Below are 26,403 nucleotides of genomic sequence, written 5' to 3'. Positions count from 1 at the left end.
ATACATGAAAGTTCCACTGGGGCTGAAAGAAGAGAGGCAAGCCGGGAGCAGGCTCCCTGAGTAGCCTCTCCCCCTGGTCTCCTTTGGCAGAAGAGGGAGCTATTTATGGCACTTTCAAAAAAATTTGCTGCCGCCAGCTAGAGAGAGACAGGGACTATTACATAAGGCTGTGAGCGCGCGCTGTATTTTTGTTCTCTTTTTCTCCCTTATTCTAGGAGACAGAGATGGGCTTACAGAAGGCAGCGTGGCTGGGCATTTCTGTTCTCCCAATTGCAGCAGAATTATTTTTGGAACCGGGGATTTGGTCACATGACAGCAGTTTTCATTCATGAGCCCCAGATCGATTCAATGTTTTCATCTTTACTTCATAGGCATTTATTGGGGGTAGTGTGTGTGTTAGTGGGTTTGCATCTGTCCTGAGCAAGGGTTAGAGAGGAGAGTGAGTTGGATTCTGGAACTGAATTGGGTCAATTCTCCAGTTGCTGAGTTCTGCAAATTTTCTCTGAGTGATGCTGATTTCTTTACTATTTGGGGGCTTTGACTTTCCCCAGAGGAAGGTATAACCTTAAAAGTGGAATTTGATTTATGCGTGTGTGCATTTGTGTGTGTGTGTGTGTGTGTGTGTGTGTGTCTAAGAGTGTGAAATATGTGGAAGCTAGAGAGTAAAAAGGAAAACAAAGGTGGGGGAATCTCATGAAAATGGAAAAGGAGGTCAGTAGAGGAAAGGGGGCAGTAAGAAGGGAAGGAGTGGAAAAGTGGTGGGGAGTGATATTGGCCAAACTGTATTATTCTATTTTGTGCATGTAACAACAGATCCCACCGGTACATACAACTATAATGCACCAAAAAATATGGAGGAAAAAACAAAACAAAACAGAACAAAAACCCAGGGCCTGAGTGTATACTAGGCAAACGCTATGCCATTGAGCTATATCCAGGGCCATTGTTTTCTTTTTCTTTCTTTCTTTTTTTTCTAACCCAGGGCCTCTACATACTAGGCAAGGGCTCTACCACTGAACTACATCTGCAGCCAAAGTCTGCATTTTTGTTGTGTGTGACATTTTTGTTGATGTGTGCTCGGTTAGCTTAGTAGTCAGTCAATGATTCGACAGTAATTTTCTTAAACAATTGGAACCAATAAATCTCCCAACCTTTACTGAGGAAAAAAAAAAATCTCAGGAAAGCAAGAGCAAGAGAGGACAGATGCACATGAGAGGCCCATACAGTACCCATGGCAGATACTGTATGTGTGACAGGCACTAACTATAATTGCCACCCACATGCCAGGATGCCTGGAAGCCATACTGGCAGAATCTGTAATGGTGGTTGCCTCTAGTCCCTAGCTATCCTGGTCTTTTCTTTCGGGGGTCCTTGGACACTCTCTGGAGTGCACAAGAAGTTGGGAGTTGGCCTTGAGACCATTCGGCACCTCCTTTTCTGTGCTTTGGTTAATCTACTGATTCGACTTCCTGGTTGTAGTTGCTGATATGGGTTCCTCCAAATCTTTCTTGTTCTGTGGGTGGTCACACAGTCCCCTCCTGAGATGCTCCTTCCCTTCACAACATCCCATCAAGTTGGGGCCTAATCCGACAAGATGGAGATTTGGGGCTACTTTTTCTTCTAGTAGGCACAGTATCTCGGATTTAATTTCTAGGTCTTTGATCCACTTTGAGTTGAGTTTTGGGGCTGGGGATGTGGCTCAAGCGGTAGCGCGCTCGCCTGGCATGCGTGCGGCCCGGGTTCGATCCTCAGCACCACATACCAACAAAGATGTTGTGTCCACCGAGAACTAAAAAAAAAAATAATAAATATTAAAAAAAAATTCTCTCTCTCTCTCTCTCTCTCTCTCTCTCTCTCTCTCTCTCTCTCCTCTTTCACTCTCTCTAAAAAAAAAAAAGAGTTGAGTTTGTGCATGGTGAGAGATAGGGGTTTAATTTCATTTTATTGCATATGGATTTCCAGTTTTCCCAGCACCATTTGTTGAAGAGGCTATCTTTTCTCCAATGTATGTTTTTGGCACCTTTGTCTAATATAACAGTAATGTGGGTTTTCTTTTTTTAAGGAATGAACTCTGAGCAATGTACTTTTCTCTTAGTACTGCCTTCATAGTGTCCCAAAGATTTCGATATGTTGTATCGCCGTTCTCATTTCCCTCTAAGAATTTTTAAATCTCCTCCTTGATGTCTTTTGCAACCCATTGTTGATTCAGTAGCATATTATTTAGTCTCCAGGTGTTAGAGTAGTTTTTGTTTTTTATTTTATCGCTGATTTCTAATTTCATTCCATTGTGATCGGATAGAATGCAGGGTAGTATCTCTATTTTTTTGTATTTGTTAAGAGTTGCTTTGTGGCATAATGTATTGTCTATTTTAGAGAAGGATCCATGTGCTGCTGTGAAGAAAGTGTATTCACTTGTTGAAGGATGAAATATTCTATATATGTCAGTTAAGTCTAAGTTATTATTGAGTTCTATAGTTTCTTTGTTCAGCTTTTGTTTGGAGGATCTATCCAGTGGTGAAAGAGGTGTTTTAAAGTCACCCAGAATTATTGTGTTTCGGTCAGTTTGACTCTTGAACTTGAGAAGAGTTTGTTTGATGAACATAGATGCTCCATTGTTTGGGACATATAAATTTATAATTGTTATGTCTTGTTGGTGTATGGTTCCCTTGAGCAGTATGAAATGTCCTTCGTAGTTCCTTTTGATTAACTTTAGCTTAAAGTCTACTTTATTTGATATGATGATGCAAACCCCTGCTTGCTTCCATAGTCCATGTGAGTGGTATGATTTTTCCCAACCTTTCACGTTCAGTCTGTGTATGTCTTTTCCTATGAAATGAGTCTCTTGGAGGCAGCATATTGTTGGGTCTTTTATTTGATACAATCAGCTAGACTATGTCTTTTGATTGGTGAGTTTAGGCTAGTAACATTCAGGGTTATTATTGAAACATGATTCGTATTCCCAGCCATTTTTGTTATTTAACTTGACTTGGTTTCTCCTTTGATTCATTTTTCCTTTAGTGTAATACCTCCCTCTGCTGATTTTCATTGTTTTTAATTTCCTGTTCATAGAATATTTTGCCAAAGATGTTCTGTAGTGCATGTTTCTAGTTGTAAATTCTTTTAACTTTTGTTTACATGGAAGGTTTTTATTTCATCATCAAATCTAAAGCTTAATTTTTCTGGATACAAAATTCTTGGTTGGCATCCATTTTCTTTCAGAGCTTGCTATATGTTATTCCAGGATCTTCTAGCTTTCAGAGTCTGGGTTGAAAAATCGAATTGTATCCTAATTGTTTCCCCTTATATATAATCCAATTCCTTTCTCTTGTGGCTTTTAAAATTCTCTCCTTATTCTATATGCTAGGCATTTTCATTATAGTGTGCCTTAGTGTGGATCTGTTGTGATTTTGTACATTTGGTGTCCCATAGGCCTCTTGAATTTGGTTTGCCAATTTGTTTTTCATGTTTGGAAAATTTTCTGATATTATTTCATTGAATAGATTGTTCATTCCTTTGGTTTAGAACTCTATGCCTTCCTCTATCCCAATAACTCTTAAATTTGGTCTTTTTATGCTATCCCATATTTCTTGAATATTCTGTCCATGATTTCTTACCATTTTCACTGTGTTGTCTACATTTTTTTCAAGATTATGTATTTTATCTTCATTGTCTGAAGTCGTGTCTTCCAAGTGGTCTAATCTCTTGGTTATCCTTCAATTGAGCTTTTAATTTGGTTTATTGTTTCTTTTATTTCAAGAATTTCTGTTTGGTTCTTCTTTAGAACCTCTATCTCCTTATTGAAATAATTGAAGTATTGAAGTAATCTTTCACTTCCTGTGTTTGCTTATGTAGCTCTTTATCGAAATGATCTTTTGCTGCCTGTATTTGCTCTCTTATATCATCCTTTTAATTCACAGAACTTTTTTTTTTATATTTATTTTTTAGTTCTCGGCAGACACAAATTCTTTGTTTGTATGTGGTGCTAAGGATCGAACCCGGGCCGCATGCATGCCAGGCGAGCGCGCTACCGCTTGAGCCACATCCCCAGCCCCTCACAGAACATTTTAATTATGTACATCCTGAACTCCTTCTCTGTCATTTCATCTGCTGTGCTGGCCATGGATTCTAATAATGTGGTATCTTGATTTATCTGGGGCACTTTCTTCCCTTGTCTTTTCATGTGTCTTCCTTCTAGCTCTATGGATCCGAGGCGTTACTGTTTTTACCCTATAGGCTTATAGTGCCCCTGTAGGGATCCAATACCTCCTCTTTGAGAAGAAAGAAAATGTTAACAGATCCCAATATAAACAAAATACCACCTAAAAACAAATAGTTGTTATTAAGATGTTTACAGTTTGGTCACAATGTACAGAAATAGTGAATTCAATTATTATCTCCAATATAATCAGTAGGTTCATAAAAGGGTTTATAGTTTCTGATGGTGGACAAAGAACTGGGGGTGAGGAGTAGGATGATATGCTGAGGAGGTAGGAGGTGAGGATATAGAGTTTTTATATCTTAGGAGTGTGAAAGAGAAATCTAAAGAAGTAGCTAGAATAGAGAGGTAGTAATTTTGGGTAGACAAGTAAGAGGGAAGACAGTAGAGTACATAAAACACACCACATATATATTAAGAAAAATAAAAAAATGTTAAAATAGTAAAACTTGGAGAGAAAAAAAAGAAAAATATTATATAACATAATTGTAATATACTATTCAGTCATCTCAGTCCTCAATATCCAAATTCATGCAAAGTACTTGGTTTCACATATGTTGGGGATGTGAGGGCAGGAGAATAAAAGGGAGAGGAAATAAAAAATATCATGAAGGAAGAAACAAGGATTGTTTTGTTTGGAGATTAGTATCTTTCCTGCCTCCCTTCTCATCCAGTAGATGGGGTTGTCTGTTCTTAGTTGGTATCTCTGCCCTCAGGATGGTGGGGGTTACCAGGGTGTGAGGGTTGGTCTTGGGTTCAGGGTTCCTGGAAATGGGCTATGGCACCTGCTGGTCCTGTTGGGAGACTGCACCTCAAGGATCTCCTTTGGGGCCTGCTCCTGTGATGTGGGCAACAGGACTTATCTCCTCCTCATCTTGCCTGTAGACCTCACAGTTCCTGGCCTCTAAATCAGTCTCTAAACTCCCTCACCCTCACCCTTTCTACTTTCTATCAGGAACTTTTCTCTCCGGGGTCTTATGTGTTGCATTCTGAGGGCTGTTTTGAATTGGGCAGTCACTGTGCCGAGTTAGCGGCTGTTGGGGATTAGGGGGAATTAGAAAACTATGGGTACCTGGCTATCCAGTGTTTCAAACTGGTAGTTGCCCTGACTAAAGATGGTGATGGAGGTGACCCACGGTGGAGGCATCTGCTTTTAGCAATGGGGTGTCAGGTTGGGTGGAGGGAGCCGTGCGATGCTATTGTGCTATGCGTTCAGAGATGAGCTCTGTGGCAGTGTTGCGGCTGTCAGCTGTCTGCTGTGTTCAGAGCCTGTGATGTCTCCAGGTGCAGGCAGGCTACCGTGATTAGGGGACTATGGCAGTAGCTACCAAATCCCAAGGTTGAGGGTACCGGGGGAGTCCCACGTTGGTAGATGGGGGTACACATGGGAGTTGTGGCCGGAGTTCCTGCGTGTGGGTAGTGGCTGAGTGTCCTTTGTGGGAGTGACGTCTGGGAATTCTGTGTCAGTGGTCCTGCTAAGGCACCCATGAGACCTGCATGGGCGAGTAGTTGGGAGTTGAGAGTTCTTTTGTAACGCTTTGGCCTGGGGCCCTGCGCAGCATGGTGGCTGTGATTCCTGCGCAGGATCAGCTGTGGAGGGGTCCTCTATCGCTCTCAGCAAAGCAGTATTCTCACTAGTTGAGACCCAGGTCACAGAGTCACAGAATGCTGCCTCCCTCTGGCCCACCATCTTGGATCCCTGGTTGACATTCTTGAGTAATAGAAGTGCTTCTCAGTCCTGCTTCTGCCATTATTTGAGTAAAACTGAGCAGGTCAATTACCCTTTCCCCAAATCTTTCCCTGACCCCTGCCTCTTGAAATGAGAATAGTGCTTCCAAGTTCTAACTTAGAATTGGGCAGGACAGATGGCATTTCATTTGTGAAAGCCCATAGAGAGCTGGATGGTGTGCGTAGAGCTGCAAGACCTAATGCTTCTCAGCGGCCCGGCTTCCCCAGCCTGGCACCATGGCTGTAGAGCTGTAGCTCATCTGCTCATTGCCCAACTGTTCAGCTTTTACGTGACAGGTCCCACCACTTAGCCACTTGTCCAGCTATTTAAGGAGCTGGCCTGGGCTCATGGGAGTGCCAGGAAGGTCATATGAGCTAGGAGAGTGTTAAGAGGGAGAAGTAGAGGAGGAGATGGTTCCCACTTGGCTGCCCACCAGCTGTCCGCCACCCATGATGTCCCTGCAGGTCACCATATCTGGGGTGTCTGTATTTCTTCTGTGAGCTTCTGTGATCTCTTGGGGTCTTTGCTGAACTCCTTTGCCCCTTTATGGCAGGAGGAATGTATTTAGAGGACAGATGGAGGAGAGTAGTCAGGGGTCAGGGGTCACATAGAGCCAGAGTAAGGAGCTTTTTTTTTTTTTAATTTTTAATTGTAGATGGACACAATGCTTTTATTTTATTTATTTATTTATGTGGTGCTGAGGATTGAACCCAGTTCCCCACACATTCAAGGCAGGTGCTCTACCACTGAGCCACAACCCCAGCCCGAGTGGGAAGTTCTTTAAGCCAAGCAGAGTTATCACTCCCAACCATAACACAGTGAGCAGCGTCTTTGGAGGCACTCAAAGCAAGGCTCACATCCTTGGCAAGTTATTCAGTCATTCGGAGCCTGTTTCTTGTCCTGTAAAAAGTGGATGCTAATGATACTTTATAGGTTATGAGCCTTGAACAAGGTCACATATAAACTACCAAGCACAGTGCCAGACCCGTAGCTAGCTCATTTTACAATTCCAGGAGTGCTGGGGTTGTCTGCACCTTAAAATAGCACATGTTGGTCTCATCACCTTCTAAGCAGGTGGCAGCTTGCTCAGAGAAGCAGCTGTAAGATGGCACGAAAAAGAATTGTCTTGGCCTAGTGCTGGTCACGCCTTAGGTGCCAGTTGACCTCAAGTGAGAGCCAGGTCCTGGAGTGTCCCTCTGATTCTAGATGACTGGTTTCCCTCAGCACCATACCCAGCTTGCTGGACAAGGCTCACTCCCTCACTCCCTAGTCCAGATGGGGAAGGTTCTGAGGCCCAGAGAAGTGACATTGCCTCCTCAGTGTCACACAGCTCTTCTTATGTTCAGGTTCTGAGCCACCGAACTCACGGCTGGAAAGAGGAGAAAACTCTTAGGGGCTCACGCATGTGCGCTCTATCAGCAGAGTTGAGTTCAGCAACAAACTGGAACAAACCGAAGTAGTCCATCGAGTGCTAAGATACTCTGGGGGTTGAAGTCACTGACCATGAAGTTCAGGCCAGGGACTTGGGCCAACCACCCCCTGGCACCAGGCAGGGGCATTCTCCTCAGCTCCACTGCAGAACTACCTCTGTATGTGTTTTTTTCTTCTTCTTTTTTTTTTCCCCCCAGTGGCACCTCTTTTGCTGAGAAATTGACCAGGTTGCAAAATTTCTCACTCCTCTGCTAGGAGGAATCCTGCCTCCCTGCGTCTCCCCAGGCAGCACTGAGGAAACCAGACAGAGGCGCTTTCATCTCGAGGCCCTCCACTCACTCTTCTTAAGCCCTGTTTTGTTTCTTGAGGCCCATTTGTTTCCTCTGCCTGAAAGAAGCCTTTGGCTTGGTGTGCCAGGGTTTTGCTGGAGCCAGAGAGTGACCAGAGTGCTGGTTGATTTGCTCCTGAGCTCCGTGTAAACCTCAGAAGTGCCTGTGTACAGTCACTGAGGGAAAGGGAAGAAGCACGGAGCCTGTGGCAACAAAGGACCACAAATCATTTTCCCACTGGATTCCCATCACTTGTTCCAGTTCAGACCTGGGTTCTCCCTTTGCTGGCTTTGTGACCTTTGGAAAGTTACTAAACCTCTCCAGGCATTCTTTTCTTCAACAGTTAAGTGGGGCTGGTAACGTATTTAGCTAAGAAAAGACGGTAGTGACGGGTTGTACATGTTAGAGCTTCCAAAGCACTTGCCAGAGTGGGTAGCACATACTGAATCATCAATAAAAGTTGGTAGCACAATGAATTTATAGAAGTGCAGCGCTGTATACTGGTGTTTGAAATTGTGCAATTTTGGAAACAATCAAGGGTCACTTAGATGAATACTTTTGAGGAAGGTGATTAGTATCTGAGAGTTTGTTGTGTGCACAGCACCTTGCTGGGTGCTTTATTTGCATCTGTGTCAGTAATCTGTTTAACATTCTCAGAGGTGTGGGAATTGTTACTGTATGAAGGAAACCAAAGCTCCAGACCTGCAGGAACTCGCCCAGTGTCTCACCAGCCAGGAAGCCCGAGCCCCACTCTCTTCTCCACAAATGATGCCTGGGGATTGTTGGGACCTGTGTACTGGGCAGCCCATTGCCACTTTTTCTTCTGTGTCTGATTCAATGCTTGGCTGTGTTTGCTTATTTTTGATCTTTGAACTCTTAGAGATCTCAAGCTCTCAGCAGAAATGTGATCTGAGTGCAAATGCTGATGCACAGTTGTGGGAATTTTGAATCACTAGAGTCTTTCAGAGTACTACTCAGCAGGCTGCCACATTACGAGAGGTTTGTTACCACTTCCCCACAATTTTTGGGTCTCCCCAGAGGGCATATGCTGTGACTTTCTTCAAGTTAGAAACTGGAAGGGCCTGTAAATAAGACTTCCTGATCCTGAATTTTTGCATGTGGGTCATTTGCTTTGTTTGGCCCCTAAGTCACATTTGATGTGTATTGGTCTGCATTGAGAAAACAATGAGGTGAGGTCAAACTGATGCCATCCTAGAGAGCCTGTGGGGTGCAGCCCACATGTATGGAACATGTCTGGAATGTTTCAGGGGTTCCCTGTTGATTGCTGTTTAGTCCTCAAGGTTAGCCCTGTGTAATTAGTTCAGACCCTTTGGTTCCTGTGTGGATCATAGACCCACAGCTTCTTAGCTTCAGAGGATCTTTGTAGTCGTTTCAGCCAAACCTTATTCCATTGCTTATTATTTGTTCTGCAAACATTTACTTAGTACCTAATATGCACCAAGACCAGTCCATCCTTTCAGAGAATTTATAGTTTTGTGCAGGAGATGAGCCCTGGTTAAGCGGTGATGTGTGGACAGAGAATGAAGGTTGAATCTAGGGTGGAGAGACTATTCCCAAGCAGACTCCACAGAGTAAATGCCACATGAATAGGATTATGTAGAGAAAGGTTTGGAAGTGCTGGCATATGAATGTTATGTAGAGCCAAGAAAGGCGCTTGATTCTTGAGAATCTGCAAATTGTAATGTTGATGATAATGCTCATTTTGAGAATTTAGTATGTGCCAGGCATGAAAGTAATCATGCCTTACATCGATACCTTATTTTATAGAATTCAGAAGTTTGGACATGCCATAATTTATAACTATTCTTCTATTGATAGAAATGTAGGTTGTTCCCCACTTGATTTTAGTTGGCAAAAGATTTTGGTCTTTTCACTTCAAGAGGGGCCCCCTGAGCTTTTGAATAGCTTTGCAATTGCTGAAAAGTGTTCTGGGGACTTCAGAACTGTGGCTTATGTTCCCTTTTGAGGCATCACTTTGATGGTGTCTCCCAAACTTCGTTTTTTAAGAAAGTGCTGATACTAACTTGCAATATTCATTTGATTGCATGTGTTTCTAGGTTAAGTGTATGACAGCTATATGTCAAAACATAGATACTAGGAGGAGAAACAGTGGTTTAGGGTTAGCGATCGGGATTTAGATGATCACCCTCATCTTTTATGTGATGAAAGAGGAAGTTATATAATGTATAGTTGAAGTCCTTGTTAAGAAATCTACATAAAGTTGTAAAACCTTTATTTTAAAAAAATCAGGCCAATTTAAACAAAAACTTAGCTTTCAGTAGAGCAATTGCATTTTGCAAAAGAAGAAAGTATTTCATATTTCTGTGTAAGGATCATATAAAACGTCTAAGTACAGGTTTAAGAAGGTATGAGTGAAAGTTCAATTTGTTAATGCATTTTTAATATGTATTTTTAGTTGTAGATGGACACAACAAATTTATTTTGTTTATTTATTTTTGTGTGGTGCTGAAGATTGAACCCAGTGCCTCACACATGCTAGGTGAGTGCTATACCACTGAGCCACAACCCAAGCCCCGTTAATGCATTTTAAAACCCTTTGAGGTTCCTGTTCATGATCTACTGTCTCTCTGCCCAGGATATCTTTCCATGTTGTTAAATTCATACCTGCTCTGAAACTCCCTTTCCTCGGAAAGTTGACTTCTCTCTGGCTGCATCATAATTAATGACTATCTTCTGTTGTCGTTCGTTTTTTGTAGCATTCCGCTGCGATAAATTTCTTTGACCCACACTTGGCCAAAGAGCCACATGCATTTTGCCAGGCTATCCCACTGAATTTATTCCCCACCCTACTACAATAATTTATTAGACCATGAGTTTCCTAAAACAGATGCCAAATTAAGCATTGTTACATGTGTGTATACATATATACATATATGTATATATATATGTGTGGTGTGTGTGTGTGTGTGTGTGTGTGTGTGTGTGTGTATAAATTTTTTTTTTTTCCTTTTTGAGTCAGGGTTGACTCATGATCCTCCTACCTCAGCCTCCTAAGTAGCTGAGATTGTGCCACCACCTGGCTTGTATCTTTGTTGGTCTGATAGAGTTTTTTTTTTTTTTTTTAAATCACTGTTAAGTTTTTTAAAAATGTTTGGGGGCCTGTGGGGGCATTTTTTTTCTTGGTGAGGGCAGGACATTTTCATATCCTTTGCTTATTTTCCTTTTGAGCCGTTTGCTTTAGGTTTGTGAATCACATGAATCCTGTGCATTAATTATAAATTGATTATAAATTACTTAGACATTAATTTTAAGTATTCCCGGCTTAATTTCAGTGCCAGTTTTACTTTGTCATGTCTTCCTTACTTGGGGGTTCTTTCTGTTGATCTATTTGGTAATGAGAGCCCATGAGATGTGGTCAGCCTGCCTGGAACCCAGGAGTGTCAGGGTCATATCATTTCTATTTATTTCATAATGTCTTGCTATTTTAGTCTTTATGTATAACAGTAGCCTAAGTGGGCACAGAACTCTTACGGGACTGTCTTTCACTTAAACATCTGAGGAACTTATTCTACCAGCCACTGGCATGGTACCTAGAGATATAAGGATTTTTTTATCCCCATTCTTCACATTTTATTAGATTTTTATCTGTATCTTTTGAACTTAAATTTTCTCTAGATTATGTCTACAAGTCTATTTCTTTTCATGAAGGTTAACTGGATCTTGGTGTAGAACCTCATGATTTAGAGGTGGCAGTTTTCAACTCTAGAAAATCACTGATATATTAGTGTGTCTTATACTTTGTCCTCTTGATTTTAGACTTTTCTGGGTTCTTCTGGAACTTTCATTAATATGCCTTTTTATCTTAGGGATGACTTCTGAAGCTAATTCACAGATTCAATATCCTTATTCACTAATCTTCTCTCTATTTTGTTGAATTACTTACCCCCTGCCCTCCACCCCCCCAGAAGTGTGTAGATTGTAAGAGTACAGCGAATGGATTTTCACACACTAATGATTTTAACAAGTTAGTGTCCAGACCAGGCATAAGAACTTGACAAGCCCTGGGGCAAGGTCCCTGGTACCCCATACCAGGTAGGCTGTGGCAGTGTGCAGCGGCCCCTTTAGCTTCATCTAGGGAATTCCCATCCTGGCTCTCTGATCACTGCTAGTAATGTTTGGAGTTCTTTTAATTACCTGTCTCACGCCTCTGGTGCCCAGAGTACTCTTGGGTTATGCTAGGTGATCCTGGGCTTTCTTGTGCAGCATTTTATCTGTTTGTCTATATTTGAATTACTGATGGAGGTGTGAAGATCAGTTTTACCTGCATGTGATCTTACAGAAAAGTTCCTAGAGGCTCCAAGTTTCTCTTGTTACTGTTCCCTCTCTACCAGGAATACACAGCCTTCCCTAGCCCCTTTCCATTTTTATATTTGTCCATTTCAATGAGGGCAGGAAGTTTGTCTCTTAGGCTGAATTCATTTGTAAGAGGAATTCTTGGTACATTTTGGTAAATAAACTCTTATTGAGGAAAAATGCCCCAGATTCAGGGCTGTTGTTTTCTGTTAGAACTGAAATGTCAAGTGAAATGTCTGCTAACCTCACTTTTTATTTTTGTGCTGGGGACTGAACTCAGGGCCTTGCACATGCTATCTATGTACTCCACCACCAAGCTGCACCCCCAGCCCCTTTACTACATCCCCACCCCCACAAATGAACTATAATGCATCATTTTTTATAAAGCAGTGGGTTGCAAACCGTTTTTGGTGGAGAGGTCTCAAGACCCCTCAAAGTTACTGAACATTCCCAACTGCTTTCATTTATGTGGGTTATATTGATTCGTATATATTGAATTCTGTGGGTTATATTGATTCATGCATTAGAAGTTAAATTTAAGATTTTAAACCACAGGAATACAGAAGCACACATTCCACTAATTAGCCTTCAAAACAATGGCATCATCACCCATCATATAGTCTCTGGAAAATTCTATTACATGTGTGAAAGTGTCTTAGAAAATAGCCAGTCTCAGGAGCCCCAGGTGTTCTCAGACCACACTTTGAAATCCCTTGTATGAAAGAATGTTTTGTAGGCTTCCTTTCCTGCCTTGTTCATTGAGCTCTTATGTAACATTTTTAAAATTAATTTACTTATTTTAATTAGGTATATATGACAGCAGAGTCCATTCTGATTCATTATAACATTTTTGCCAGGTGTGTGTTTGTGTGTGCACACACACACCAGCAGTATTGTAGGCCAGGAGAGGAGGGCCCTTGTTGAATTCAAGGTCAGCTTCCAAGGCCATAGAGCTCTCCTGAAATGTGTGGCAAACTCACTTACATGCAGGTTTGTTCTTCCTGGGGCAAGTGCTATCCTTAATAGCTGCTGCTCTACACTCTCTCTTCCCCACCTTTTCCCTGTCTTTAGTCCCAGGCAGATTTTATTTATTTATTTTTAATTGATTTTATTTTTTAAAATACACGGCAGCAGAATGCATTACAATTCTTATTGCACACATAAAGCACAATTTTCCATATCTTTGTATACAAAGTATGTTCATGCCAATTCATGTCTTTATACATGTACTTTTTTGCATTGTAATTCTTATTACACATATATACCACAATTTTTCATATCTCTGTTTGTATATAAAGTATGTTGATACCCAATTTGTGTCTTCATATGTGTACTTTGGATAATGATGTCCATCACATTCCACCGTCCTTGCAATCCTCTGACCCCTACCTTTCCCTCCCACCCCCTCTCCCTATCTAGAATTCATCTATTCCCAGGCAGATTTTAAATGGAGATGCTAATTGCAAGGTTGCTGTAGTGGTCTCTAGAGAGCTAGATCTACTAATCCCAAGGGCCTCAACCTGGGCTCCTTGGCTTCCCCGAACCTATGAATGGGCTGAATTTCCTGGAACTGCATATATTTTTTTGGAATAAGATGTAGTTTTTTTTTATAATTAATGCATTAATTTATTTTTTTTCTTTTTTTTATTGGTTGTTCACAACTTTACATAGCTCTTGACATATCATACTTCATACATTAGATTGAAGTGGGTTATGAACCCCCAATTTTACCCCAAATGCAGATTGCAGAATCATGTCGGTTACACATCCACAATTTTACATAATGCCCTATTAGTAATTGTTGTATTCTGCTACCTTTCCTATCCCCTACTATCCCCCCTCCCCTCCCCTCCCTTCTTCTCTCTCTACCCCATCTACTGTAATTCATTTCTCACCTTGTTTATTTTCCCATTCCCCTCCCAACCTCTTATATGTAATTTTGTATAGCAATGAGGGTCTCCCTTCATTTCCATGCAATTTTCCTCATCTCTCCCTTTCCCTCCCATCTCATGTCACTGATTAATGTTACTCTTTTCTTCCTACTCTTCCTCCCTGCTCTGTTCATCTTTGCTCTCATTATATCAAAGAAGACATTTGACATTTGTTTTTTAGGGATTGGCTAGCTTCACTAAGCATAATCTGCTCTAGTGCCATCCATTTCCCTGCAAATTCTATGATTTTGTCATTTTTTATTGCTGCATAGTACTCCATTGTGTATAGATGCCACATTTTTTTTATCCATTCATCTACTGAGGGGCATATAACAGCATCTCCTTGCTTTGTGTACACATAATTATATACATAATTCTTATAGTGATGTGTCAGTTTGTGTTCCTTGTAATGCTTGCTTACAGCTCTTCCCACAGGTTGTGGTTGCCAGGTGTCCCCGATGTCCTTATTTCAGGACATTCTAGCTGCAGTGCAGATTATTCATTTCCTAAAGCTGCTTCAAAATAGATGTCAACAAGTAAATGAAGCCATGTGCTTTGTATTTTGGTCTGCATTGAAGCCTGTTTAGTTGAATGGAACTTCACTGCAATTCTTTTATTGAAACTGAACAATGTAATAGGAGATGCCTTATAGGAAACTTTTTTCAGAATTTGCAATCTGAACCTATATCATCTTAACTTTCTAAAGATTTTTTTTTCTAGATATATTCATAGACTCTAAGTAACCATATCCTTATCTCTGATTGTTTCATAGATTCTCTGTAAGCCGCCCCTGCTGGTGTGCCAGACCTACCGGGGGCTGTCCTCCTGACTGCCCCAGACTCCGGCAGCGGGGCCCCCGATGGCAGTGGGCACCTCCCCCTGAAACCTGCCAAGCTGGACGCCACAGCTCCGCACGACGACACTTTGGCCAGCTCCGTGCCCCCTTTGGAGGCGTGCAACCATGCAGTCCTAGCCTGCAGCCCGGGCATCCCTGAAGAACACTATGTAAGCGAAGCTGTGGAAGATGTTCCCAGCGACAGAGCGTACCGGGATGCCTGCACCATTACCGGTATGGGGGCCCTTTCCCTGCCTGGGTTGGATGGAGAGAGGCAGACTTCAGTGAAGACTGGGGAAGGGAAGCAGCCACGGGGGAATGTGGGGTGGAACCACCAAAATGCAAAAGTCTGAGCTTTGGGGCTGTGAGGTCTCCCATCCAGAACCTGCTTTGCCAGTGAACCATTCTGTGACTTGTGTCAGTCACCGACCTGCCTGAGATATAGATGACACCTTCTAGAACTGTCATGATGGTTAAAAATATTAACACTGAATCCTGGGCAGCGGGCATGGCCCATCATGGATGCTAGTGTAGTTTGTCCCCTTTCTTCTTTCCCTGAGACTGTTTCTTCAGACAGAGGTAGGTATAATAGTAGTGTCATCGTGGGATGCAGAAACGGAGAACCATGTGCAGTATTTCCTCTACATGCAGTGACCATCCAGATCTGCACAGACATCCATTCTTCAGACGCTTGTGTCAGTCATAGCTTCCCAGTGTCCCAGGAACTGAATAATCACCTGCGGTCCACTGGTAGTATCTACTGTTCACACACTTTGTACTGGAGCTCTTCCTTGTTTCTTTTCCCCAGGGGAACATTGAGACAAGCCCTTGAGCTAGTGCCAAGAGAGGGCTCGGAATGGAAGTGGTGTGGGATGGTGTATAGAACAGCAACGAGTAGCAAAACTACAGTTAAACCTGTTGCATTCATATAGAAGTTTGCTCTATTTTTCATTTTTGACTTCATTTTTTGCTTTTGTCCTGTTTGAAATAATGCCCTGGTACCACTTTAAAATATGTGCATTTGCTTCCAGTAGTTTCTCATTGTTCTGTATTACCAGTTAGGCTTTGAGGATCTCCTGGGTGTTAGGCAGGGACACAGGGGAGGACACTGAGGAAGGGGCTATAGCAGCCTTAGAGGGGAGAGGCTGGGGAGGACCAGGTGGCTTCATGGAGGAGCCGATATCCCAGCTGCATCTTCATTTGTCTGAACACGTGAACTTACCCTTGGGATTCTAGCGGAGTCTGTACCAATAAAATCCAGGAAACAACCAGCCTGTTTAACCAGTTTCACTTTTTCTGAACGTGACAACAAAGAGCAAAGAAATGGCAGAATGCAACGCTGAAACCTCAAACCCCACAGGACATTGTAACTCAAGGTCCTTTGCTGGCATATCTGTAGCAAGCCGCATAGGAGAGCTGAGGAACAGCTCAGTGCTGTCACGTTCGGCAGTGACTCAGTAAACAGAAGCGAAAAACATGGGCACTGTTGGCATTTGAGGTGCTGGGTAGCTGGATGATGCGGAACCTGCTCAGGATAAAGTCTTACTAGATGGTCATTGAAAGGAAGACATAGGCTGAAATAAAGTATTCTCTGAGAGACCTTGAATTTCCCTAAGAATGTGTGTGTGTGTTCCCGAGGCTTTGCCCAGTGCAGTCCTGGGACACTGCCTGGTATCCAGCCTCTGGTACAGGCACTCCACCCCCAGTTCCCTGTGAGCTCCGAGATGAACAGACTTTTTGTTCTCTTTTGAATTTTAGGCAAAAGTGAATGCTGGTCACAAAGCCCTGTTATCCTTGCTTCTCCCCTACCCACAACTTAGAGGTATCACATTTTGGGGTGCGTCATTTTTGTTTGGGGTGGTTTAACAAGATGAGCCGATAGTGTTCCCAGGCTGCTGGAGTTACGTAACGCATTGTGCACCCAGGGCAGCTCACAATCTTAGGATTTGTCCCAACAAGCAAACTCAGAAAACTGCTGAGGAAGGCTCAGAAGAGCAGCCGTACCCAAGCTGGCCTCCCATGGAGGATCTCCTTTTTCTCTGAATTGCCTTTGGAGTTTCTTTCTGCACATGGCATTGGTTTTTCAGTTGGGGCAGCCTGTAAAGGCCCAGCCTGTGCCAGCACTCTGCCCGGGGAAGGTCATTCCGACAAACTCTTGTGGTAAGTGTTTTCTCCGGGTGTGTCTGCTGTTTGTTTTCTTTGTGGTATGGCCAGAAAGGAGAAAAGACAAGAGAAATTGTTTCTCTCTTGCTCTGTGGCTGTGTGGTACGGAGATTGCAATGTTGAATGATTGATGGGCAGGGTGAGGGTGTTGGAAGCTGCATGTCTTTACTGCATCCCCTGGTCTGGGCTCAGAGACGGCCAGTGGCACCTGAAGGGCAAGAGCAGCAGGGCTAAGTTGGGACAAGGCTCTCTGGACTCTGAACCCCTTTCCCTTCACAGTTCTCTGTGGCAGCTGAGCAGGGTCGCTAAGGTCCCCTCTTGGCCTTTCCAATTTGGCCGTTTCTCTAATCTTGCATCTTCCTCCCGGTTTCTCAGAGCCTATCCTGGGCCAGCAAGGAGTTTTTCACTTGTGAAGAACTGAGTTAGACAGTGTCTCCCTCGCTCTCTTCTACCTTTCCTCACTGTCTTTTCTTCTTGGCCCTGTGGTTCCAGCCCACACCCTGGTGATGGAGAGCTTGCTGATCATGTCTGCTTTGGTTTGTCATCCTTGCTTGGGGCTGACGTTTTTACTCATTTCCTCTAAGGTGATCGGAATCTGATGGTACGATGACCCATCTGGTTTCTGTCCTGTCTACACTCTGGTTTTGGCTGTCTGGGCCAGAAACCAGTGAATTCCTTAGAGAGGTGTTCTTCCTATCCATTCCAGACAGTCTTAGCTTCCAAACATATAAATCTTATTGATTAAGCCTAAAGTCATTTTGAACCTGCACGAGTCTTACTATTGCACTCCTGTTGAATCAGCAGATGTTCAGGGCCAGCTTTTTACTGGGGTCCCTTCCAGAGAACTGCTCTTGCTCTCTGGCTGTAATCCTGAAAACTCAAAGACAATTGCTTAGGAAAGGGTGCTTATAGCAATTCTCCTACCCAGAAGTACTCTTCATCAAAGGGCCACTATTTAGGAATTTTTCTTTTCCTATCACTAATTTAAGTCATCAAACTTGATGTTTTATCCGCCCAGAATATGCTCAAATAAAACATTTGGACTTGTACATATTATTAACTAAAGTAAGGCATTACCAGTTTCCACCCAGTATAATTTTTAAGAAATGTTTTCCATTGAAAAGTTGTAGTCTGAGTGATAACTTATGTGGCTATAAACAGAAAAGAGCGGACAGTAAAATCTCCTTTCGTTGAAGAGTAAGGAAATTAATTCAGAAACTAGGGAATTGCAAGTATTTTCCACATTTGTAATTCAGAAGTTTTTTTGTTGTTGTTTTTGTTTTTTTGCTTTCTCTCTCTGTGGGCCCTCCCCTGCTTAACAGTTGATCAGTTTTGCAAGTGGAATGAGGGAAGGAGTCCTGTGAGTTCTGTTATGGTGATTTCTAGACATAACATCTTTCCAAAAACACAAAACACTCACCTGGGCTTTTTAAATATGGTATACGTGACTTTTGAGGCCACTGGCTGGCTCCTTCTCTTGTGTTCCTCATCCTGGAGTGGGTAAATGTATTAACCGTGGAAGGTTTTCTTGGGGGGAGGGTAGGGCGGTACTAGGGATGAAACCCAGAGGTGCTCTATCTCCAAGCTACATTCCCAGCCCTTCTTAATTCTATTTTGAGACTGAGTCTCCCTAAGTTTCCCAGGCTGGCCTTGAACTTGCCATCTTCTTGCCTAAGCCTCCTAAGTAGCTTGGATTACAGGCCCGGCATCCCACAGGGTTTTTGATGTAAATTGTAAAATGTAGTTACAGTGTATTGGTAAGATTCTTGACATGTAATTGAGGCTATAGTTCTCAGGTGCGTGGTATATTTTTGTCTTCCTTCTAATTGGTTTAAGTTATGCACTAGAAACTAGTTTTTAATATATCTGCTATGTCACAGAAGAGTATTACAGTCTTCACCCGCCTCCAGCCATTTTAGGAGACAAGTAAATAATAAATTATAATTGAAAAAAAAAGTTACTTATTGACTTAGGAGCCAGTCTTGGGCCTCAGCCCCTGGTTCCAGTTCTTCCTGCCCAACTAAGCCTGTAGGGCCTATGATTGAGAGTGACCGAGAGAGGACACTGGGTGCGCTGCGGCCAGGATTGAGCAGTCCAACGTGGAGACTGCAGGGCCTTTTATAACCTCACCCCAGAAGTCACAAAGTCACTCCTTCATATTTTCTTAGACTTATGGGCTAGTGGTGGTGATTCAGTGTGAAAGGTCACTACACAGAGCAGGTAAGGACCAGGGGGGTGGGGCGTATTGGGGGGTGGGTATCTTGGAGGCACAGTAACACAGTATTACAACCCTATGAAGTATATCTTACCATCGTCTCCTCTTACAAATGAGGAAATTCAAGGCACAGAGAACTTACATACGTGATCTGTTCAAAGTTGCACAGTTTAGTGGTGGAGCCAAGCTTAAAATCTAGGCAGTCTGTCTTAGGGACTAAAGCCCTCTTAATGACTCCCCATATTTTGTGAACTTTTTTGACTGTGATTCACAGTAAAACAAACAAACAAACAAACAAAAACCCAAAACCAGAAATCTCATTGTTTTATACTGCGAGACCTCATATTCATGCATAAGACCTCAAACAGAAGTTTCACAAAATAACCTTTGTCCTTATTACTTTCTATTCACTTGGATGTCTTCTGTCCTATTTCCTTCCAGGGGAGAAAGAAAGTAATTGTGATTCATCAAATTGCTTTTATATTCCCTTGCAGTTTGAAAGATTTTTGCACTGTTCTGTCTTGCCTCTGTAGAAACTTAAAAAAGTCCTGCTTCCCAGAGCTCACCCTAAGTTGCCTCAGCATGAAAAAGTGTGTCACAGAAAAAGCGCAGCAGTTTAAAGAGGCACCCTGGGGGTTTTCCACCCTGAGCAGGTTCATGTTCTGAGCATGCGAATGTATGCATGGTCCCTCTCCCTTTAAAAATTTTCTATGAACGAGGACATTAGTCACCATACCGTTGCTTTTTGTGCTCGGTACTGGAGACCTTTCCCTTTAGCACACATCCATCACATTCCTTTTGTGGTGACATATTGTTCATTGTTTCCAAGAGCCACAGTTCATTTAATGAATTCCCAATGATGGATCTGTGGATCGTTTCCAGTGTTTTGCCGTTGTACACAGGGCTGGGGGATATCCATGTATCCGAGCCAACATGCGGTGAAACTATGAGACTCCCTTGAGCAGGGACCTCAGTTTTGGTGAATATTGTCAGAAGTTGTAGTCTGTGTATTATTCAGATAACACCGGGAGAATGTGAGCGACATCATCTGCACCCCGGGTATTATCCAGTGCTTTATTCTTTGCCTGTTCAGGTATAGAAAACAGTGGCACTTGTGGTCTCCATTTTTGTTCGTCTCTGTGTGTAGAATTTGAGCATCTTGTGATATTTCCTAGAGTAAAAATTTTTGGTTTGTGGTGTTAAGGATTGAACCCAGGGCCTTGCTACATCCCTAGTCCTAGAGCAATTTTTATTGTCTTTTGCACAACTTGAGATAGACACAACAAAACACTTTATTTTAAAAAATTTTTTTTTAGTTGTAGATGGACACAACACCTTTACTTTGTTTATTTACTTTTCTGTGGTGCTGAGGCTCGAACCCAGTGTGTCACATGGGCTAGGCGAGCGCTCTACCGCTGAGCTACAACCCCAGCCCTCCAACTCACTTTCTAACCGTCTCCACTTTGAGCTCATGAAGTGATTCCCTCTGTAATTCTAAACAAGATATTATTTATATTTTTTCTTTATCAGCTGTGGAGAGGGACTTATTATATAGTGCCTGCCTCACAAGATTGCTGTGAGCATTAAATGTAGTGCATGCAGAGTGCTTAGGCTATTAGCATACAGTAAGTGCTTAATTAATCAGCTTCTTTGTTCATACTGCTTTTTAATTTAGCTTGCCTGCCTACTGATCTACCTATTTATCTGTCTATCTGTCTCGCAATCGTTTGTCCATCTGCCTACCAATTTGTCTGCCTATCCTTCCATCCATCTCTCTCTGGCCTGGAGGAAAACCCTGGATGTCTGTTTCTGGGTTAGTAGTGGGAGGAAGGGCAGCAGCTGCAGAGCTGTTTGAATTTTGCCCTGTGGTTGTCGCTGTTCACAGGCCCCTTTCCTCTCTGCTGCCTTTCTTGCTGTCTCGGAGTCTGGACCCTAGGGTTTTCTCTTCTCTATTCTGGGCCCCAGATTTATTCTGTTTCTTCTTCCATCAACATGCTTGCAACTGTCCTGAAGAAGTGTGGTTCTCCTTACCCCAGGCTGACTCTTCCTTTCCTTGCTCCCAGGGAGTCCTTCTTTTTGTTCCATTCCTGCCCTCCCTGATCCCGGAGGTTGGCTCCTCTCTGTGCTTGTCCTGCTGGGAGTGACAGGGCTGGCCAGACTTGCAGTGGAATCTGCTGGGTGTGATGGGGCGTGGCCTGCAGGGGGTGCAGGCTGTGCAGGCCTCTGAAGTTACTGGGGAGGCAGAATATGTTTATCTAGCCATCAAATGGGAATAAGGGCTTATTGGGAAAAGCAAATGATGGTTTTTTTTGTGAAAATACTTCAGAGACTCTGAAGCTCTGTGTAAAGTCCAATGGAAGTATTCTACATCTCTATCACTAGCCGTGTGTGGCCTTTGAGTGCCTGAGGTGCAGTTATTGTGACTGAAGAATTAATTTTAACATGTTATACAATGTAAATTAATTTGAATTTAAATAGGCACATGTGGCTAATGGCAATATATTGGAAAGCACAGCCCTGTGCATTTTTATAGTTTATTGAAAGGCACTGACTCTCAATTAAAATGTTTTCATAGATCTTTAAAGTATGACCTCCATTTGAAAATCAAAAAATATCGTTGATTATAGACATGATTAGTCTTTCTGTATCATAAAAAATGACTAAAGATTCTTTCTTTGTTATTCCATATTTATTTCAGAAGTTTTTGGATGAGCACTTGAGGTTCATGCTAGAACTATTCATTTCTTGCTTGAGTCTTCTTCCACTTATTAGATCATAAGTGTGTGCTTGTTTCTCTTTTTGCTTTGGCTTCTAGGAAGCACCGTTACCTTAGGTGTTCATTCAGCTAAAGTCTTTCCTTTGCACTCTCCTGCCTTATTCTCTTTAATAAAGTATAGAGGTTGCTCTTATTTTATGTTTATTCTTGTGGTTCTGTTGAATCCTTATTGGACGTACATGGGGTGTAAAATGATTGAACACTGGTCCATTATACTTTCTCAAGGAATCATGAACTCTCTCCTTTGGGAACACACCTTACTCACATATCTTGGCCTGATCAGACCCCATCGATATTCCCCAGGGATAAGCAGTGTGACTTCCTGAGATTTTAGGCCTCAAGTGCATTGGCTTTGGGGCAGAGATGTCTGGATGTAATTCATGGTGGTAGCACTCCTGGTTTGTAACCTTGGGCAGCTCATCCAGTCTCTGACCCTGTTTCTCCATCTCTAAAAGGGGCGTAAGAAAACTATTGCTGATTCAGATGATACCTGTTAAGAGCCTAGTGCTGTGGTGCATGACAGTGTTCAAGGAACATTAGCAACTGTTTTTGCTTCTATCTAAACTTAAATGTCAATTTCTCAATGGGCCAAGGACCTGAACAGACACTTCTCAGAGGAGGACATACAATCAATCAACAAGTACATGAAAAAAAGCTCACCATCTCTAGCAGTCAGAGAAATGCAAATCAAAACCACCCTAAGATACCATCTCACTCCAGTAAGATTGGCAGCCATTATGAAGTCAAACAACATCAAGTGCTGGCGAGGATGTGGGGAAAAGGGTACTCTTGTACATTGCTGGTGGGACTGCAAATTGGTGCGGCCAATTTGGAAAGCAGTTTGGAGATTCCTGGGAAAAATGGGAATGGAACCACCATTTGACCCTGCTATTGCCCTTCTCGGACTATTCCCTGAAGACCTTAAAAGAGCATGCTACAGGGATACTGCCACATCGATGTTCATAGCAGCACAATTCACAATAGCTAGACTGTGGAACCAACCCAGATGCTCTTCAATAGATGAATGGATAAAAAAAAATGTGGCATCTATACACAATGGAGTACTATGCAGCAATAAAAAATGACAAAATCATAGAATTTGCAGGGAAATGGATGGCACTAGAGCAGATTATGCTTAGTGAAGCTAGCCAATCCCTAAAAAACAAATACCAAATGTCTTCTTTGATATAATGAGAGCAACTATGAACAGAGCAGGGAGGAAGAGTAGGAAGAAAAGATTAACATTAAACAGAGACATGAGATGGGAGGGAAAGGGAGAGAAAAGGGAAATTGCATGGAAATGAAGGGAGACCCTCATTGCTATACAAAATTACATATAAGAGGTTGTGAGGGGAATGGGAAAATAAACAAGGAGAGAAATGAATTACAGTAGATGGGGTAGAGAGAGAAGATGGGAGGGGAGGGGAGGGGGGATAGTAGGGGATAGGAAAGGTAGCAGAATACAACAATTACTAATAGGGCATTATGTAAAATTGTGGATGTGTAACCGACGTGATTCTACAATCTGCATTTGGGGTAAAATTGGGGGTTCATAACCCACTTCAATCTAATATATGAAATATGATATGTCAAGAGCTTTGTAATGTTGTGAACAACCAATAAAAAAAAAAGAAAAAAAAATGCCAATTTCTCCAAAGCTGCTTCTAACCACTCCAGTTCACATTGAAATTTTCTGGTACAGTACTTGCTTGCCCACCTCCTATGGCACTTCCCTGCCTATTGGACTTGGATTTTGAGTTCTGAAAGACAGGGAGTGTGCTTTGGGTCACCTTCTGGGCCTACAGAGTGCCTTATAATAAATGTACCAGGGATCACCACATTTTTTTGTGATTTCAGTCTTTAAGTTTTCCAGATATCTATCTTGCAAAACAGAGCAAACAATTCTGGGGATTGTTCTGGGAAGGGCTGCAATGTATTTATCACTTGTGAATTGCAGCAGCATTAGCAGCTGTGGCAACACCAGGGTCCCCTGGGCACACTGTTTCCAGAGGAATCTCTGGGATAACCTTCGTTTTTAGTTTTCTTTTCCTCCTTTCTTTCCCTGTTCCCTGTTTCTCTCCCCCTCCCCAAACCATGTCTCCCTTCCTCCCACCTGTTTCTGCCCCCTCTTCCTCCTCCCCACATTCCCTCTCCTCTTCCTTCTTCCTCTCCTCCCTCCATCTCTCCTGTGCCCTTTTCTTCATCTGCTTTCTCCTCTCCCTCTTCACTAGAGAAACAATTTCTTCTTTCCATTTTAAAATAGTGCAGCTAATAGGTGGATCTAGGTTGGCTATGGCTTTAGAAGCTTTGCAACATTCAGGAGAACTGAGATATAGGCGAAAGGTCACAGGCCAACCTGGGTTCATGTCCTTTGATGCTTTCCCAACATGTGGCCAGGCTGGCCTGTTATAAACGTGCCCTTTCCCCATTGCATCTGAGTAACAAGTACCCTTCTACCCTCTTTCATAATATGGGTTCTGTGATAATAAAGGCATATATCATGATGCACATTTGGGATGGTCTGGGGTTTGGCCAGAAGCAGGAAGCTAGTACAGGTGTTACCTAGTGGTTGATCAATGTACCATAGGTTTTTTTTTTTTTAATTATTAGAGTTAAATGAGCAAGAAGAGAAGAACTTTGGCCAGGTGTGGTGGTGTACACCTGTAATCCCAGCGGTGTGGAAGGCTGAGGCAGGAGGATCATGAGTTCAAAGCCAGCCTCAGCAAAAAGCAAGGTGCTAAGCAACTCAGTGAGACCCTGTCTCTAAATAAAATACAAAAAGGACTGGGGATGTGGCTCAGTGGTTGAGTGTCCCTGAGTTCAATCCCCTTACGAGAGAGAGAGAGAGAGAGAGAGAGAGAGAGAGAGAGAGAGAGGGAGGGAGGGAGGGAGGGAGGGAGGGAGGGAGAGGGAGAGGGAGAGGGAGAGAAACTTTGAATAAAATGAAGTAGGAAGGCTGAAAGCTGAAAGCTCTGGGCTCTGTAGGAGATGACCACTGGGGGACGGAAGGTGTAGGTACCTACTTGCTCAAACATTGCAAGAACTTCTTTCTCCCTCTTGTCCTCATGATGTTGGGGATCCAACCAAGGGTCTTGCCCATGCTAGGCAGCTGCTCTACCACTGAGCTACACCCCTGCTCAAAGTTTTGTTTCCTAATGATTGGAAAGACAGGCCAAGCCTGTGGGCAGGGTCCTCTTTCTGAAGCAGCCCTTCCCTCCAGCCTCCAGCTATGCAGAAAGAGCAAGCCGTCCTGAGGGATCCTGACATTCTATCTCTTTACCTGGGAGGAATATGGTTCTTACTCAGCTTTTCAGAGAACCACATAATTATACTCTTATCAGCATTGAAAAGTCCTTTGAACAGATCATTCAGATTGCTATACCTGTAGGTTCCAATTCCAGTGCTCAATGCTATTTTAATTGCTATTTCTGTGTGTGTGTGTGTGTGTGTGTGTGTGTGTGTATGCATGCGCGCGCCCTGTAGGTATGTGACGTAAATAGAAAAGGGAAGGAGCGAATCTGAATTGTGAAAGGACCTAAAAATTTGCAGGTGCCCATTCTCCTTTGCTTTGCTTTTTGATTTGAATTCTGACTGCCCTGGACAAGGGAGAATGAGAGGTCTGTCCAGGTGAGGCTGCAGCACCACCTAGTGGTGTAAGGGTGCACTAACAACATGAATTGGGAGCCTGAAGGCCAAGGCCAGATTCCTGCAAGTCCCTGGGTTTTCATTTGAAAGAGATTGCAGGAAAAGGGAATTACTTGTCAGGGTAGTCTGACAAGATAAGCAGCTTTAGTTGTGTAGAACATAAGAAATCCTTCCTCTCAGCCTCTCTTCTGCACTCTACTGTGCCTATCAGCTCTGTTTGCTGGAGCTAATTCCAAAGTAGTTCCTGTAAGGCAGAGTGTTATTAAAGCCAGGTGTGACCATTTCTTTCTTGCTTAGTCTACATGTAAGGAGAGAACTTTATTCTTTTAGCTATCAGACATGTTATGCTTTACATGTCTTTGAATCAGGCATTGCTGTAGAAATGCCAAGAGCAACTCTGAAATCTCAGTGCCTGCCTCTCAACATTTATTACTTACTGACTGTCACAGGTCACCTTAGGATTGACTACGCTTCATCTGGGGTTTGCTTCTTTTTATCTGTCATTTGAGATTTGGCCTAAAGGGGCAGCAGAAGACAGGAACTCAAGAGGGCGCACCCAATCACACAGGACATTCGGAGCCGCTGGTTGGACGTGGAATAAGTCATGTCCATTTACATTCCATTGGCTCAGAGTCACAGGGTTATGAAATGGTTGTGCACAGTGAACTCAGAGGGGGAGTAAAGGAGGAATTGTGAACCAGATGAACCTGGATTCGAGAAGATTCTGAGGTCACAGGCACTCAGATGGCTGAGCTGCGCTGGTGGTTTTCAGGAAAGGCCTCTTGGTGTCAGTCACCT

General features: G+C 42.9%; 2 protein-coding genes across 6 annotated transcripts in view; both read left to right on the top strand.

The window, feature by feature from the left end:
- Positions 1-14,883, top strand: part of LOC308643987 (uncharacterized protein) — a 62,283-nt gene extending 47,400 nt beyond the window's left edge. The window contains exon 2 of one of the 2 annotated variants that reach the window (XM_081284576.1): positions 14,744-14,883. In XM_081284576.1, the coding sequence (XP_081140702.1) occupies positions 14,744-14,800 (57 nt within the window). In that variant the 3' untranslated portion in view covers positions 14,801-14,883. The remainder of the gene's footprint in view (positions 1-14,743) is intronic. The other variant, XM_081284575.1, reaches the window with a different exon arrangement.
- An 11-nt stretch (positions 14,884-14,894) lies between these two features.
- Positions 14,895-26,403, top strand: part of TRAK1 (trafficking kinesin protein 1) — a 115,727-nt gene continuing 104,218 nt past the window's right edge. For all 4 annotated transcript variants that reach the window (XM_081284571.1, XM_081284573.1, XM_081284572.1 and 1 more), the window contains exon 1: positions 14,895-15,040. The gene's annotated coding sequence lies outside the window, so the exon portion shown is untranslated. The remainder of the gene's footprint in view (positions 15,041-26,403) is intronic.

Source organism: Spermophilus citellus, assembly GCF_964194105.1.
Source record: "Spermophilus citellus genome assembly, chromosome: 3".
NCBI classification, from domain to species: domain Eukaryota; kingdom Metazoa; phylum Chordata; class Mammalia; order Rodentia; family Sciuridae; genus Spermophilus; species Spermophilus citellus.
Note: the sequence above shows the minus strand (reverse complement) of the source record. Positions and strands in the feature narration are given on the sequence as shown.